This window comes from Prunus avium, chromosome 5 (genome assembly GCF_965620075.1).
Source record: "Prunus avium chromosome 5, drPruAviu1.hap1.1, whole genome shotgun sequence".
Taxonomy (NCBI): Eukaryota; Viridiplantae; Streptophyta; class Magnoliopsida; order Rosales; family Rosaceae; genus Prunus; species Prunus avium.
The window spans coordinates 29,143,138-29,161,445 of record NC_142288.1 but is presented as its reverse complement, the minus strand read 5'-3'; the positions used below and the strand labels follow the sequence as shown (position 1 = coordinate 29,161,445).

Below are 18,308 nucleotides of genomic sequence, written 5' to 3'. Positions count from 1 at the left end.
CCCCTTGCAATTTAGAGCATTGCTTGTATTAAAAATAATTAAAAATACATTGCCAGTGTAACACAATCGACAGCTTGAAATTTTTTAATAAAAAATATGTAGGCCATTTGTTAACATCCACGGTTGCTTTAAATGTTCAGATTCACAAAAATTCAAAGGTCGTCACGGACAAGAAAAGGCGGTATGTTTGGCACTGGTGAATGGCGATTGTTAAGAATCATCAAACAGTCGGGACTAACAATGTGCAAACACAAAAGCATTCATAAACTAATATTCTGTAGTGTCTGCTACTGTCTCTCACAATATCACTATACACCTAAACACACAATCCAAAATTTATATTTCTAAGTAGCAACCCTCGTTCAATTTGTGACAAGGGTACAAAACATTCATTACGGTTTGCTGTGTGTTCGGATTTTTGTTTTAATACGAAACCTGGGAGTAGCAGAAGTACCTTCTGATGCCTCAGGCCTGGTGGCTTCGACCCCTGTGATCACTAATTTGTTGGATCCACTGGGCTCAGCTGGTTTGAGTTGCACATTTGCCGACTTTATACCAGGTATCTCTTTCCTACTGTGTGGTAAGTCCGCTGAAGATACTTTTCCGGTCTCATTCAACAACTTTGCCATTTCCTTCTCCTTCTGTTTTTTCTCCTTCTTTAAGCGCTTCCGCTCCAGATACTCGGGATCATCTCGGTGCCCCTTGTCCCGCTTTCGTTTCTTTTCCTTGTCTTTCTTTTTCTCCTTTTCTTTCCCACGAGGAAGAGAATCCACCATGCCAAATGAACCACCGTTAACATCATTCCTAGGAACTGAAAGAGCTTGGAGACTTGCATACTTTTGGACATCTGCATCTTGGTTATCCTGGATATACCTAGGTGATGGATCTTCAGGCTGAGGCAGTGCAGAAACTTTGCTTGAATCAGCAGTGCACTGCAATTCCTTTCCTATATCATCACCGTCACTCGCAAGTTTTGCACTACCAATGCTGGCAGTCATCCGGGATCCAAGATCATGCCAAGAGTTAACTTCCTCAACATTTTGATTGCTAAGGCTCACAGTCTCTGGAAAATTTCTGTGAGGCGCATCCACAGATACTGAACTGCTTGGCCCATGATCAGTTTCAAGATGCCCACCTTGTGACCTCTCAGCAGTTTGATTATCACATTCTTCTGCTCTACTAGTAGTAGCAGATCTTTTGACCCTGATCTTAACAACTGGCAGCTTCCGTTTATGGCTGTTGGAAATGGTATCTGCTTCCTTGAAAGGTTCGAGAACTGCCAAGCCATCCTTGAAAGGTTCTGAAACCACTAAGCCATCCTTGGAAGGTTCTGGAGCACCGAAACTACCAATTGAAGGTTCTGGTGCACCAAAACTACCAATGGAAGGTTCTGGAGCAACCAAAACACCACCGGAAGGTTCTGGAGCAACCAAACCACCACCGGTAGCTTTTGGAGCAACCAAACAAACACTGGAAGGCTGTGGATCACCCAAACCACCACCGGAGGGTTCTGGAGCATCTAAACCATCATTTGTAGGTTCGGGAACACCCAAATCATCTTTAGAAGCTCCTGGAAAGGCAAACCCATCCCTGGAAGTTTCTGGAGCTGGAACAGATAACCCATTCATGGAAATTTCTGGAGCAGGCAGTCCATCTCTAGAAGTTTCAAGGACAGTCAAATCATCACGGGAATGGTTTGGGGCTTCAGAAGGTGGTTCCAAAAATTTACTTTCTGGAATGAAAGTAGCAAAGATATTTTTCTGCTCGTGGAAGCTTTCCGCAGCCCCTAGATGAAATGGTTTATGATCTCTGGGTACTCCATATAGTGTTGGGGCCCTGAAAATGGAGCACGGTTCAAATACAATTAATAAAAAGCATTCGCAAATATCAGTTTTTAATAAACAAATGAACTCCATATATAGAAAAAGAAAAAAAACCAAATAATGTTTTTCATCTTGATAAGTCATCACAACCAAAGTGTAAACGTTTATTATATGTAAAACAGTAAAAACAATAAATAGGGGAAACAGGTGCTCACCTTCCTGCAAGGATTTGTAGGATGCAGAATAAGTGATGACGAAGAAAGATATTATTAAAAGCCATCCGGCCTTCAAGTAGGCAAAGCAAAGCCACAAGAGTTTGGCTCCTAATGTTGTCATTAAAATCAGATCCACCTCTAATCTGGCATAATCTCATAGCATGCACAGCCAATTTCACCTGCCCTGGAATCAAGGAATATAATAGAATGACGGAAACACACACCTGGAATAAATATTCTTGAGGGTAAAAAAGGGCCTAAGAAAGACAGTTTTTCAACTGAAAGTATTGACAAGAACCTCTGAAGGATGTCTCTTCATCTAAATATTTGATAAACAGTTCCAAAGCCGCGTCAATGCCTTTGCAGTGGAACTCAAGATCAAGGAGTGCTCTGCTTGCTTCAACCCGAACTTGCCATATTGCCTTGCTATCCCGAAAAGGTTTTACAAGTTCAAATACGCGATCCTGCAGCAAGTCCCAAGTGCTACATGAAGTCCCAAACACTACATATAAATACAAGAAATTTGAACAGCAATGAACAGATGAGAAATTATTCACCAGAGGAATAAATCCCAAGAGTTTTAAGGCAATCTGTGTCAGGGACCTAATACAGCTGACTGACAAGATACCATTGTAGCTAGGCATCAACCTGGTACATGCCATTTCCAAAGACATGAAATCAATTATAGTTATTATTTGATATAATCCACTGTATTCAGTGTGAAATGAGTTAATGCACCTGTCAAATTGCAAAATCCGATCAATGCGCTTCAGAAGAGATGATAAAAAGAGAATACTCTGCCACAGAGTAAAGATAACACCAGAGCACAGTAAGATCCTCAAATAGAATATAGGGCATAGAAGGAAAATGTGATGCAGCACGCACCAAGGGCATAATTTTCTTTTTCACAGTATTGTAACTTTCATATTTGAAGATTTAAGGATTTTTACATGTGGGACCCATATCAAATATTGCATGGCATGTTTTGTTTCAAAGGTTATGCCCTAATCTAGTCCAATACCAATACAGAAGTGCATATTTATAATGTAGTCCACCAAAACATGTGCATATTGTATAATCTAGTCCTGCATGCTTGTAAGGTAAACCAGAACACTGTTCATCGTGAAAGATAACACTTTCACACATGGTAGCTTCAACAGAATCACTGAGCATTATCATATAAAACAAACCTGTTGCCCAAATTCAAGTTCTCCAACAGACTCAATTAATGCAGCAAGCCAGAAGACATCAGAGTAAGGGTTCCCATTGTTGTCATTGTACTGTGACAATTGAAGACAAAGCAAACCATAAAAAAATTGATGTTCAGAGAGTGCGGCACTGGGGGTAGTTCAAATAAAATAAAATAGAATCCAGATTGTTTACTGACATGGTCATGCATGGCACAGAAGAAGCAAGACAAAGGATTGTGTTCTCGAGTTTAGAAAATCCTATCTGTAGGACCCAAATCTAGGAATCTATGATGTGCTCTTCCAAAACTTACGAGACTTTCTTTTCCCCTTGCAGTACATAACTCCAAAATCTTATCCTATCCAATACTGATCTCCTTTTTTTTCCTTGGCCAACTCAATCAGATTGGTAATATGGGCTTCTAAGGTGGTCTATTTCTCTAAGGCAATTTCAAAAGAAATCAAGAACTTTGATGAGAGAAAATTGTTCCAAGCATATTGGGGGCTAGGTTTTAGGTAAGAGAGAGAGAGAGAGAGAGAGAGAGAGAGAGAGAGAGCCACTAAGTCTCCAGTTTCCATACTGAAATTTCTAGCCCTCTGCATGGGTGTAGGTCAAAAGGTTTAGCCAAGTAACTGTTTTGTTTCACAGTCTGGTTCCATTCAAATTATTGTACGGTTGTACCCAATCAACCCTAATTTGGATTCGAATAACAACAAAAATGGTATTTTACTGACCATTGGCCAACCATTATGACCATAATTTTTTTGTTCATGCTATATGAGAAATGGCCAAGACAATAACTACCTTCAAAAGTTGTAAAACAAACTCCACAGCCTCTCTTGGGCTTTTCTTGTCTGCAGCTCTCACCATAGCTATAGCATGTGGAATGACCTGCAAGTTAGAGAAAAAAAGAGCTACATTATTAGATCAAGAACTTTACATTATTAGATCAAGAACTTTACAGAACATATACTTCTTCCAGGTGGTCCTTGAGAGGAGACATACATTACTATCAATAATGATGATGATAGAAAAAGCATGTATCCAATTCATTGCTTCCAATGTCAAAAACATAAATGACACTTGTTGAATGAGTGTTCTGGACAGCTAATTCAGAACTAACATGTATACAGTAGCAGTACTGTACGTCTATGTCAGAAAAAAGAAAACATATAAGTTGATGTGATGTATCTATGTTGATGGGTCATAAAGGCACATAAAATGAAATTGCTTTAGTGTTTTGTGTTAACTAAAGGAATGGCTACCAACTGATTCATTTTATTGCTAATTCTTTGAAACAGGTGATACATAAGTGTTTTGTGTTAACTAAAGGAATGGCTACCAACAATGACACATCACAAACAACTTATTACATATCCTACCTCGTTGCATTACCTCAAGAACAAAGTACTCAGAAATATCATGAAAGTCATTTGGCCTGGAAATAATAACAAGAAACAAAACTTTGTTAATTGGTATTTTTGAAGTAAGCTCTCCACCATTTGAAGTCCAAACTACACATTTACAAAGAACGTACTTGGGGAGTCCAATGTTCGCATCAAACCTTCGACTTTTATAAAATTTCACTAAATGGAGTAGACCAGCCCAATCAGTATCCTGCAAGACAATCGGATGTCAATAGCAAAAATTGGCATCTCAAGATACAGAAATAAACAATGAATAGAGCATTCCAATCTGACTGTACAAGCTAGGGTTGAAAAAATACCAAGACCACCAATCCAAGGACTCAATTTGAAATACCCTTCCATAAGATACTCTTTCTTTTTCATTGTTAAGGAAACCCGATTATCATAACCAAACAAAATTTGCAATTATAGGTGATAGAAGAACTAGAAGTTCAATTAGATTTTAAACAAGCAATGTGACGAAAATAATAATAATTAGCAGTACTCTAGATTACTAAGTTATGAAGCTTGCTGAATCGCCTCACTAGAAAGTATCAGATAGTGTTTCTCTGTTAAGAACTTTTAAAAAAAATGGTAAATCTGTGAAGAACACCAGATACAAATAACTAAAAGTAAAGGGTTAGATATTTACATGAACCTATTTCAAGATTTTAACAATGAAGATCACAACTCAAGTAAATCACGGACTCCAAGCATAATAGATAACACTATAATGTATAACAGTTTTAACACAAATGATAATAATATTACCTCAGATGCTGTATTTGCCAATGCAAATGCAGCCTCAATTCGAACTCTCCAAAAGGCCTTGAAACCAAAGAATAAAACTTCAGAAATTTACACTCCTCGATACACATAATTCCACAACAAGTATAACTCTGAAAGTGACTAAAACCTTGGAGTCAATGAGGAAATTATTGAGAGCATTAACAACAGAAAAGGGAAGCTGCGGTAAGGACTCCAGTGTTGAAATTGCTTGTGCCTGAGCAACAACATCTTTGTCCTTCTCCAACTGATTAATCTGATATGGCATACCAACACTAAAAATAGTCAAGGACTAAAGAACTTATTTACCATAGCAGAGAGAAAATCCAATCGTAAAAGTACCCCAGCAAATAACCGATATATTAAAAACTCCACGAAAGCATATAGAATGACCATAATCTCATTCTTACCCACATCTGTACAGGTTGATTGAAATGAATTTCAGCAAGATATTCCATTTCTGGGTCTGCCCTCATCCACAACAACGGTGATTCCATACTACCAAAAGAAAATTTTCAACATGCTGGAAATACCAAATAGACATTCATCCAAGAATAAACTGTCAAACCGCATTTAATGTTATACCTGGAACGCATATCTAGAGCCGGAGCACCATCCCCATTATCATCAGCCCCATCTAGTTTTGAACCCTTTTTAGGCTTTTGAAAGCGTCTAGCAGCAAGCTTTGAATGGCATTGTATTTCCAGCAGCTGCCATATTTCTCCAGCCATTGGCAGAACTGGATGATCAAATGTACCATCAAGTTCATGAGCCCTGATACTCATCATTCCAGGCCATCCATTGTCACCATCTCGCTTTTCAGATTCTGGATTTGCATTAACAACAGAGGCACTTGAATCCGACAAGCCTGTGCACCCACGTAAAACTGCCAATTCAACCATATTCTTCCGCTTGTTATAGGAGAAGCCCATCCTTTCAATTTTAGTGCCAATGAAAGAACAGCATATTAGTTACTGAATCTGTAAAAGAGATCCAGCACGAACAAAAGGAGTAACATGTAGCAGACGCACGATACCTCAAGACTGGGCAACCACACAATTCTACCCATCGAGGAAAAAATTCTTTAAGAAATGGACGCTCAAGATTACCAACCTTATTAGCAAAATGCCTAAACTGCACGACACAAGATATGGTATAAGACTAGAGAAGAGTTAATGAACTCTCTATAACTGAAATAAACTTCGCATAATAAACAGAAGCCATTGCGGCCAATAGTTTTAGTCCAACAATATGTCAAAATAGATGTTCATACCTCCTTCGTACTAAGGGATCTCAAAGGACGGGTCTTATCTTGAGCCCTCAAAACTATTGTCTGCAAAATCTGTACACCAGAGGAGAACAAAACCACAAACCGTATGGTATCAGCTGGCAAGAATTTAACAACTATGATCAATTCATATTTACACCTCCATGAGTTGCATGCAACAAACCAACAAAATTAGATTAGAGAACTGTAACTTAGCATAGTGTAACCTCTGTTGAAAAAGGACTAGTACAAAGAAAACAGAGCTTAAAAGTTGGTCCCCCCTTCAATTTGCAAAGTCATTAATTGAGTTCTAGGAACTCCCTACTATTAAGTATTTTCATAAAATAATTCCACACAAAACATACTAAAAACTCTCTCACGCAATCCCCTTCCTCCAGTTCCTACCATTCCTTCAGATCACATCCTGTCCATGACTGAACTATATATTTTTTCAATGTTTCCTAAACAGTAAATTACATGGACTCTAGCATTGAGGTCAGATATGGTCATAAGGATACATGTTTGATAACTCACAAGAAATTCAAGTTTTAGGATTACAGGAAAGAAACCAAAATGGGGTATGATTCTGAGACCATGGCTTCAACAAAGTAGAAAGAAAACTTCAATGGCCCCAAAGAAACATCTTTATGAGAAATGCTAGCTACCTTCCCTATTGCCTTCCCTTGCCCTTCACATTCACTTTATGTCACGTGTATTCCACCCACACATAAATCTATGTATTTAATGTGTTCAAATACTTTTTATTCTCTTTACAGGTATAATATTAGTATTTTGCATTAAATACATAGAATTATGTGTGAGTGGAATACATGTGGCATAAATTGAATGGGGAAGGCCAGAAGGAGAAGGTAAGAAGGAAGGTAGCTAGCACTCCTATATAATGTAACATCCCAAAGCACAAATATTTTCAGCCCAAATAAAAGCTGTGACTTGGTCAAATTAATCAGCCATTATGACTTGGGTCTGAATAAGGGGCCAATAACAGAGTCATAGAGGCTTTTGACCAAATTTACCAAATATAAATATATAAAAAACAAACTAAGGAAAATCTGCTAACAGAAAACACAAGTCTACGGGCCAATAACAGAGTCATAGAGGCTTTGAACAAATTTACCAAATATTAAAAAAAAAATTAACAAGCTATGGAAAAGCAGCTAACAGAAAACATCTTAATTGATAATATTCGGTAATGTTAGGTCTCAATAAATAAGGTGAAAGAAAAAGCATGACGAAACAGAAGAAATCAGTGAAAGCGACAAACTAACTCAATTCAATCTAAATTTCTTACTTATCAGAACGGTTCATAATAGAGCAACAATTTCCTAGGATTCTTACTTTACGGAAAGACTCAGGTCCCATCTGCTTTTCCAACATTTGAAGGATTGCCACCTTTGTAACAAGTTCACTCAGTCAATAGGTGAAGATGGAGAAAAAGTGAACATATTGATATTCCATAGTAAAAAACAAAACATTCAACATGAACTCACAGATTTCCATGACCTAATTTTGCTGTATATTCCAATGCATTGAGTTCCATACAAATCCTTACAAGAAGCAGCAGAGCTTAAAGCAGTTGCACCACTATCATCTGCTTTGCAAACAGTACAATTTGCCTGCAATTTCAGAGGGGGAAGGAAAACATTGTCAACAAGAATTCAAGTATAAGAAAATGCAACTTACGGTATAGTTTTTACCTTCTTTTGCCCAAGGGAAGACAAAGACAGAACAAACTAGAAGTAGGAGAGTGAAAGAGTAATGATAAGTAGAAGAGATACTTTTTAGAAGACAAGAAATCATGAAAAAGATTTCCTTGATACAAGCCCAAAGGACAAGGGTTACAATACTCAGCTAAGAAATCAGAGTCTCTATAATGATCAAGACTTCATCCGTTAAATTCAATGATTCCTCATTACCCATTCTACAATATATATCACTTATTTGCACAGCACAATATATTAACTATTAAGTATGTGGTTCATGCACGTTCTTGTGAGAAAGCAAACCTTATATCTTCGATAGCGTGCCTCATTATTTCCCAAATATTTTTTGATAAACAAATCTGTCAAAAACCCAGCAAGACCATCCAGCAGCCACTCTGACAATATGAGTTAAGCAACCATATCAGAGACAATGGATTTTCCCAACCAAAAAAAAAAAAACTTAATAGAACTATTCAGTACCAATGATCTAAATTCATAATAAATATTACAAGCCATCACACACTACTAGCTTACCATCATTAGGTGCCTCGGGGGTGATATAGACACCAAACCATTGTCTTGCCAGGGCAAACGCAAGTTTAATCCTTGTGTCAATGGTCTGTTGTGAAAAGGTATACACACATCAGTTTAATAGGAATAGAGGTGGCAAGTGACAGGAATAGAAGACTTATTTTCTTGATACATGAAAAATACGAAAGACATGCACTCTTTTGAAGCTCATGGCAAAACTGCAACGACAAAAGCTTATCCTTTCATTATCATGAATATACCTCTTATAGCATAATACAGGACAAAGGAAGAGTCAGAGAGGAAGATTCAGAGAGGACTTCATTTTTTCAAATAGTGACAAACAAAGAAGACATGCATTATTCTTTCATGTCAAAACTACAACGAAGAAGCTTATCCATTAAAATCATTAACATGCTATATCGTCAATAAAAACCACAATCTTATTGGGAAAAATGGGAGGAAAGGCATTTTAACCACAAAGAAACACTTTAAATATAGAGTGGTCAGAATATCTGAAAAGTATCTTTATTGTTGTCTAACCCCTCTGTCTTAAAAGCGGAGAGGTGAATAGCAAGACTTTCTATAATTTTAGCATTCTTAGTATGAATACATCTTGCTAAAGGTAGCTTTATGTTCGGGTATTCATTGCCTGTTACATTTATCAAACCTCCACAATGGATGCTAGACCTATATGCAAGCAAATCTTGCTTCAATGTGAAATCAATTCATCATATGTATGATACATGAAATTCATCCAGACCAGAACTGAACTCATAGAAAATATGGGGAAAAACCAAACCTGATCAATGATCTTCTCATCAAACAAAACTTGAGAACTGAAAATGCTCATGGAGGCCCCCGAACATATTGATGATACTGCCATCTCAGGCTCAATAAAAACTTGCTTGTATGACCCAAAAGGAAAGTTTATCGAAAGGTAATCCTTATAACAGCTGTGGAGTAAAAACTTAATATTAAGAGAATGATGTCTGATGTAAAACATGAAGAAACACATCATGAAACTAAACAGACAAAGTTATATGACTAGGAAGACAAACCTAAATGCACCATGAAAAAACTCTACAGTATTCCGAAGCTTTGACATATTAGCTGGCAAGCACATGTGAGATATTAGACCAAGTTGGTGATCAGGAAGGATTTCAAAAGGTGCAACCACCAAAGATATCCACCGAGCACTAACTGGAACATCTAATCTATAAACATATGTTTTGCGAGGAGGATCATCCTTGCTCAAAACCTGCAAAGAATTCGTTAAACATAGTTACAACATTAACAAACGTTAAACACACATCTGATACAGTAATACTAGATATGGTCATTGACTGGCGAAATACACCTATTTAACAAAAAACTGCACATAGAATGTAAGTCAGTTAATTTGATATCAAGATAGGAACAACAACCCAAGCATCAATACCCTAGACGTAATTGTAATTATCCAATTACATCCATAATTGTTGCAACCTATATTTGCATTATGATGTATCTCACACTACCACTGTCTCCAATAGATACTCAAGATTACGCCGCAACGCTTGGTTCTATATCAAATTGTTCAGTTTCCTCTATATAGATATTATATACATATAAACCTTGATTCTCAAGTTGGAAATTTAAGCCAAATTTCACAGGCTCTCCAGAAGATCGACTTTTGTATCAGTATCTAGTCCATCTGCATGAGGATCACATGGGCAGTGGTCTTCAATAGAATAAGGGTTAGTTCAATCTATCAATATCCTTGTCACATACCATACCAGCAAAAGCAGAATTTTCATGTAGAAAGGCTACCATATGACAGAACTCCAGATCCTAAGAAATTTATTGCTAAATTCATGAATTTCACATTGGCCAAACCAAGAGGGAACACCAAATATCTCGTGCCACAGAAAACACCCCAAACAAATATCATAATAATGACTATGAGTCCTAAGACCTTTAGCTCGTTGTCAAATAGCAGACTAGACCTATTAAAATTGGCACGATTCCTCTCAATCAAGAAGCTCGATTGATACTTCCATTAGTTAATTGTCATCTTGCTATATGCATAAAAAAAAAAAAATTGAGAATCAAACAACTGTTACAACTTCATGGTTCCTATATAAAAAATAGGATTAACTACAGTTTACTCCCTGCAGGTTAGGGTCATTATCGAAATGGGCACCGACGTTTCAATTTCATCAATTTGAAACCCAACGTTTTTAAATATGACTAAATTATGCACCCTGTCAACTTCACCATTTGATTCTGTAAAATTGTTATCGAATTACACACACCATTGTCAATTTCTTCGTTGTTTTCTTTTACACATCAGCATAAAAGTGACTATCCTACCTGCCATGTCACCAAGTTAACAGATAATCAAACGGTGAAGTTGATGGAGTGCATAATTTGGTCAGATTTAAAAACGTTGGGTTTCTTTTTTTGATAAAAAAAACATCGGGATTCATATTGATGAAATTGAAACCTCAGGGCCCATTTCGATAATGACCATAAACCTGAAGGGAGTAAAACGTAGTTAATCCTAAAAAATAAGAATATAAACGGTGAAGGGACAAAAAAAAACCTACATGCTGGTTTACAATTTGCTAATTCATTACAAGCGAACCAACGATCATGTAATATCAATTGTAAAAGAGAGACTAGGATTGTTCATATATGAAAATATTGTAAATGCTGACTAGATAAGAAAATTATCAAGATACTTAAAGTGAAGGAACGTAAAACAAATATGTTTTCTTTTCTATCTTGTCATTTACATGGATCCAGGAAGGCAACAGTCTCAATTGCCTATGTACTGCCTTTTTTTTTCTAAGGAAGCACTGTTCCTGGTATCCAGGATTTACACACCTTATCCTTTTTCAAGGAACTACTAGCTGTGTACTCCAGTATACTCAGCCCTCATCAGCCTAGAAGTGCAGCCATTTGCAATGGTTGCTTTTTTCGCACTCAAAAGCAAGATAAACTTTCCACACTACGTATGTACTGCCCTTAATAATTGTCCAACCACCAACGTTAAAGTTCCACTCAACAGAGTATCGATCCAATAGATGCCTGCGGTGAGCGTGGATCGAACACGCGACCTCAGATCTTCAGTCTGATGCTCTCCCAACTGAGCTATCCCCGCAAATAATGCACCAACGAGGAATCGAACCCCGGTTTATATCGTGTCAAGGCAAAAATCACACAAAGGGGTTAAGAATTTACTGAATTACTCTCTTCTTTTCATGACAATTTTCCTTACATCTTTTATCAAAAGTATCTATTTCTACTGATCTTTCTCTATTGTTTGCTAACCACTGTTTTAAGGGGTTGTCAGCAAGAAAATTAGAATACACACCCATTGGAATCAATTTTTTGAAAAATTGGAATCAATTTTTTGAAAAATTGGAATCAATTAGTTAGGTGCAACCCAGCAGATCACAGATTATACCTATTATATTTAGATTTTATACTGCTATACTTTGTTGTGCAATTCCACTTTGCACACTGGTTATTTGATTCATCAAACGCATGTGCACTTTTTCATGGCAAATACACATTAAGATGGCACTTGAACATGAAAAGACATGTTCTATCATTCATCTCACCTGGTATAGTAAGCTTCCAGTGCTAACAGCCACAAGATTTTGTGCAACAGTAAACTCCAGATCATAGCTGAACATGTAATAATCAAATGAATATACCGAAGGTTGTGAATATGCAAAACTACCAAAAGAAGGGCAAAATTAGACAATTAGTACCAGCAAATCTGTGAACTTTCATCCATACAAGGGAACCAGCATCGTGCACGCCGTATCTGGTTATCAGTATGTAGAACAGTATCATGAAAGTGAATTCCTGTCTCTGCTTTCTCTACCCAATAATCAATACGAACCAACCGCACATTCTGCACCAACACCAACCTATATGAGAAACCATAAAAAAAAAAACCATTCGCCATCTATGAAGCTATGAACCCTCACCGCGAAACTTCTAAAGAAGCGCAGGGCAACCCAAAAACTGAACTATATGCAAGTTTTTTTCACCATCCTAACCATTTACATCAAGCCAGAACATTGAAAACCCACATCAACAATTTTAAACTCACAAACCAGAACCACAACTATATATCATAACCTGCTTGGCTTCCCCAGATGAATGTTGCACCTCATTATCCACAACCAGTTGCTCCTGCAGTTCGCTTCCGGCCTTGAATGCCTTACAACAATTGATCAGTAAATTCGGGACCAATTCTCTCTCAAGAGCCGATATATAAGTGGAACCTGCCGCATCGGCAGCAGAGCTCGGAGACGTAACCCAACTCCATCTCTTCTCGCTTTCCGCATCTTTATGATTACTATGCGGGTAGTACTCAAACTCAGTCTGCTCGCCGTCGACTGAAACACTCTCAATCCCCAGGTTTTCTGCGTGTAACCCTACAATCCCAATTTCTGGGACGGAAATCTTCAACTCCGTGTACCTACAAACCCAACAAAAACAAACAACAAAATTAAGCAACATTAAGACCAACCATCCAAAATTATAACAATTTTTGGTTCCTCGAGCTCCCTAGTTACATTTCAACTAGAAAAGAACTCAATTGAATCCTTTCACGAATATTGAAAGCACCAAGTTTGAATTCGCTCGAGACAGATAAAAAGACACCAAGAAAACCGTGAATAGTTGTCCATGTGTGTGGCAGTGAGAGCTGACACGAACCCATAAATGCGACGCTTATCGATGTCGACGGAGAGGCAGAGCTTCTGATGACGAACGACTGGCCCGGAGTTGTCGGGCTTGGCGTCCTCATTCTTGGGCTTGCGAGGCTTCGCCATGGTCGTACGGAGCCTAACGAGAGAAAGAGAGATCGAAGAGCAAGCTCGCGAGCTCACTAGCTTTGTATCTTCTATCTTGAATCTGTTTTCGCTGAAAGAGAAAAATGAAACGAGGGTTTTATTTATAAGACGCACTCACGGATGCACGGACTCACGGACTCACGGCCTTCTCTCTGGTTAGGTTACTCTCTTACCTATTCGGTGACGACCGTAGCGCTATGCTTCTCATCTTGACCGTCCACTTGTTGAAGATACTGATCTACGGTGGATGGAAGATCTTTCCTGGAGTTGACCGTTGGACAACAATGCTCTTCTTTTTCTTTTTTTTTTCTGTAGAAAAAACCGTAGCACTATCCTTTTCATCTTGACCGGTCCTTGTGTTGAAGATACTGATCTACTGTGGATTGAACGTTGGACAACAAAACTTTCTCCGAATTGACATTTTGATCAACTTCGTTGTACTTAATCTTTCGAAGGATCACCCGTCGACTTCCTTGAACCTTTCATCTCTCCCATCAAAGTTCCACGATACAAAGAGCCGACCGCCGGCTCGCTTCCAATCGGGCGGCCCGTGGAAATACATGGGTTCTTTCTTCTTTTTTCTTTATTACAAAATTTGCATTGCTTCACTTCACATTGATTTTTATTTTTTTTACAAATAATTTTCAAACTACTAAAAATTCAGAATTAGACATCAAATCAACCCCCAACCAAGAAAAGATTTTTTTAACTAATTAGACAGAAACAAAAGCCATAATTCAAGACACCCTAGATCAGAACAAAGCAAACGATTTTATGGAGAAGAAAGAATAACACACCCAGAGGAAATGCATAATTAGATTAAGAAAATGTAAAATCCCTGATACACCCACCAGCTGCAAATGCTGAGCAGAACAAATGGGTCTTGGTTGAAGAGAAATTCAATATATTTCGAAGAACAACAACAAAGGATTTCGTGGAATAAAAAAGTAAGGTAAGGTAACTGTACAAAAAGTTCCCATCTGTTGAATAAAAAAGTTAGTGGATAAGGAAGGGGAAAAAAAAAGTATTCTGCTGCCGCATAATAACTAGAGATTCAAATACATATATATAACTAATATGATGTTGTGTGTAAAAAATCCCACAAATACTATAATATAATATGATGTTGCAGTTACCATTTCCTCTGAAAAATTTTACATTCAGAAGAGTCGAGCCAAAACAAGTCAACAGAGGCAAATTAAAATGACCTAGACTAGATTATAGGAAATTTTTTCTTCTAGGTGGTGGTGGCTCTCCGAGGCTTCTGAATTCGCATATTTGAGGTGCAAATTCTCCTATAATTTCTTATTTCAAGCTGCCTGGCGGCTATTTCTTCCAGCTTCTTGGTGGCTATTCCCTGCTTGGCTTCTTCTTTCTGTAAAACCCAATTATATTAACAAAAAAACTAAACTCAAAGGCTAATAAAAACACTTATAGACATGCAAACAATTTAGTCTCTTGATCCACACAGTCATTCAATAAATACAAAGATTTCATGTAAGCACATTTTTTTCACCTTTGCCATTGTCGTGCAATTCCCCCCAACCAGATTAGAATTCTCATCTATAGTGCATTCTTGTTTATCCGAAGTGGGTTCATAATCTCCAAAATCACTGAGTCATAAAAATGAGAAACCTTGTTACATAAAAAAAAGGTAACAAAACTCCAACACACCATATTAATGTTATTGATGAAAACATAAGAAATGTGAAGGAAACTTACGGTGTAAAGCAGAAAACAAGCCAGAACCAATCAAGGTCCTTGATATCCACGGAATGAACAGTTGAATTTATGGTCTTGATCATATCTCTTCCCCCATCTCCAACAACAACTTGAAATGTGGTGATACAAAGAAATTGAACCTCGATATTTACATCGCAACAACCAGTCTTGACATGGAAAAAGTCCAGGTTCCCCAAATGAACTAAATACTCTGTCTTATAGTCACAAAATGGCCATGGTGGACTCGCAATCTCCAGGCCTCGCAATACAAACATTTTTCTTAGGGAGTATGCAATAATATCGTCATTACCTTTGTCCATACTAAAAGAGAATCCTATAAACTCATCCCCATGTAAGGCACATATAGTCTTGCCGACAACCACGGCCCTCCCGTGGAAAGGAGCATAACGAATAGAAGTGTCAACTTGCACTCGATTCCATCGCTTTCTACTCTCATGAAAAGCAACGACATCGAAATTATTTTCTTTCCACCCGCACAATGAAAACAAAATAACGCCATAACAAACGGCATAACCGGTTATATCCATATAGGTGTCATAATGTCTGTAAAATGGAAAAGAAGGCATTTCCTCCCAAATATTCTGATCAGGATCATATCTCTCAAATGAGGGCTCCGAACTTAGTGGGAAGCATGATGGACTTGCAACACAATAAATCTTGTCATACGCAGACACAACAGTTGCTATTGATTTAGGAGCTAGGGTAGGAGGAATAGATGACTGTGTTAACCTATTATTGTTGGTGTCAATAATATATCCACCTTCCTGCATAAGAAGGTATAATTTGGAGCGGTTGAAATTCCGTGCAGCTTGAATGCATATACCCTCACAGAACTTGGCAACAAGTCCAACTACTGGGGGTTCATGAGTGACTCCTGCTCCGTGTTTGAATTTCACTTCATAGATTGCATTAGAGTATTCGCGCCCATAAGAAGACACCAATAAATATACAGATCTAGTTGATGCATGCTCCCAATCCACAGGCAAGCTGCTGGACAGAGAAGAGAGATATGTACAACATTCAAATCAAGTTAATCTTTTCAAACACCTACCACCTACGTACCTTAGAGTAAATTAATCTTTTCAAGCTGGACAGGCAAGCTACAGCATCTACTTTAGTAAGCACATATACATATATAGGCGTAAATACAAACAAAACAGTAAGAATGCATGCATGCATCAATAATTTCCTACGAACTGCGAATGAAAGTGTAGGAGTAGATAATTTATCTGGTAGAAGCTGTTTATTTTTCCATGCAAGAATCTTTGAATAATTAAAGATGCATAACTTAAGCAAAATTCTCCGAGAAACTAAACAAAAATAAAATTGATCGAAAAACTTGAATAAGAAAAATGCGAACCAAGAACATCAACATTTGTACGGAGAAACAACAATTAAAAAAGATAAAATCACTAAGCAATGCACTGACCTTGGATAAAGATTAACAGCCTCATGGTTGAGACTGCCGTCAATCACCGTGGAAATTGGAATGGCCGACGTTACGTGTGGGATGGGGAGTAGTAAGCAAAGCTCCTCCGTTATTGATTTTGTCAAATCAAACAGTTGGCCCAGAGATTCCTCCATCTCCGGTATCTTGCCCAGAGATTTCTCCATCTCCCATATCTTGCCCAGAGATTTCTTCATCTCCCATATCTTGCCCACAGATTTCTCCATCTGCGATATCTTGCCCACAGATTTCTCCATCTCCGATATCTTGCCCAGCAGATCATCTTGGCGTGAAGCCACATGGTCTTGGCCCGAGGTGAGCTTAGCGGCGGTGGAAGGTTGAGACATGGTACCGGATGATAGGGCCTCTGCTATTGAAAAAATTCCAAATTGAGGCTGGGGGGTAAAGGGAATATATGAGGGTTTGGGAATGCCGCGGCCGTTCAAAATTCTAGAAATAAAGATAGAAGAGCAGATGCTTTGTAAAGTCTGAATTGCACAGAGCGTGTATTTATATAGTGAACTAATTAATCTTGCTAGACACGGGAAACTCTCTTTTTATATTTTTTTATAGGAAGAAACAGGAAACCTATTATTATTGTATCTTTCTTATTTTTGGAAGGTATAAACAGGAAAATTTTATTTATATATATATTTATTAGGAAGAAAGAAACAGGAAACTTTCGCATCAAACAAAAACAAAACAAAACAGTAAACTTTTTCGTTTCTTTTTGGAATGAAGAAACAGCAAACTAACAAATAATATAGGAAGCATGAAAAAGACTTTCCCGCATAACGTAAAACGCCCTTTCATGATGTTATGCTGCTTCCCAGTTTATTTTTTTTTGGCCTCATCTCATGTTACCCTTTTTATGATTTTTGGGTTTGTTGTTACTCGTTTTATGAGATTCGGTTTTGGCTTTTGGGGCCAATTGAGTAAGTGGTTTAGTTGAGACTCCTATATAACTAAGGGTTTATAACTAATTATAATTTACCATCTTCTCTCCCTCCCTCCTGGATTTCTCTCACTCAGTATCTTTTTTTGCTTCACTCTCGTTCGTTAATCAAAGGTGCCGCTGGACCTCTCTTTCAACTCCGTATCGTTTTTGCTTCTTTGTCCACGATAATCAAAGGTAACATTATGCCTTCTCATACACAATCTAGTTTTTCTTTTTTTTTTTTAACATTGTGTAGTTTTTTTCTATTTAGTTAAGAGTTGTGCATCTCGGTCTTTTTAGGATCTTTTTTAAGCTAACAACTATCGTTATTGCAAACTGATTTATATTGTTCTTGGTTGGTAATTAATATGTTTGCAAAGTTCTCTCA

At 37.6% G+C, this 18,308-nt stretch overlaps 2 protein-coding genes and 1 non-coding gene across 4 annotated transcripts; all 3 read right to left on the bottom strand.

Annotated features, from left to right (window-relative positions):
• Positions 1-243: 243 nt before the first annotated feature.
• On the bottom strand, positions 244-13,900 carry TAF2 (TBP-associated factor 2). 2 transcript variants are annotated; one of them, XM_021955089.2, is made up of 25 exons: positions 13,657-13,900; positions 13,075-13,417; positions 12,699-12,844; positions 12,546-12,612; positions 9,996-10,195; positions 9,737-9,890; positions 8,941-9,025; positions 8,710-8,801; positions 8,194-8,319; positions 8,042-8,095; positions 6,692-6,760; positions 6,455-6,552; positions 6,004-6,351; positions 5,829-5,916; positions 5,549-5,674; positions 5,404-5,460; positions 4,764-4,843; positions 4,622-4,664; positions 4,031-4,117; positions 3,229-3,318; positions 2,777-2,835; positions 2,596-2,686; positions 2,337-2,502; positions 2,039-2,222; positions 244-1,836 (listed from the first exon to the last, which is right to left on the bottom strand). In XM_021955089.2, exons 1-25 carry the CDS (start codon positions 13,770-13,772, stop codon positions 393-395), a joined length of 4,413 nt encoding a protein of 1,470 aa, XP_021810781.2. In that variant the 5' UTR covers positions 13,773-13,900; the 3' UTR covers positions 244-392. The 2 variants fall into 2 exon arrangements, with proteins under 2 accessions (XP_021810781.2, XP_088109304.1); XM_088253178.1 differs by lacking the exons at positions 13,075-13,417; positions 13,657-13,900 and adding an exon at positions 12,921-12,943.
• Positions 12,011-12,082, bottom strand: TRNAF-GAA (transfer RNA phenylalanine (anticodon GAA)). Its single transcript has one exon. It is a non-coding gene; the product is annotated as a tRNA-Phe (tRNA).
• Positions 13,901-14,899: 999 nt separating the features above from the next.
• Positions 14,900-17,439, bottom strand: LOC110754064 (uncharacterized). The gene is made up of 4 exons (XM_021955063.2): positions 16,966-17,439; positions 15,516-16,526; positions 15,310-15,406; positions 14,900-15,168 (listed from the first exon to the last, which is right to left on the bottom strand). The coding sequence occupies exons 1-4, from the start codon at positions 17,328-17,330 to the stop codon at positions 15,031-15,033; spliced, it is 1,611 nt and encodes a 536-aa protein (XP_021810755.1). The 5' UTR covers positions 17,331-17,439; the 3' UTR covers positions 14,900-15,030.
• Positions 17,440-18,308: the final 869 nt, after the last annotated feature.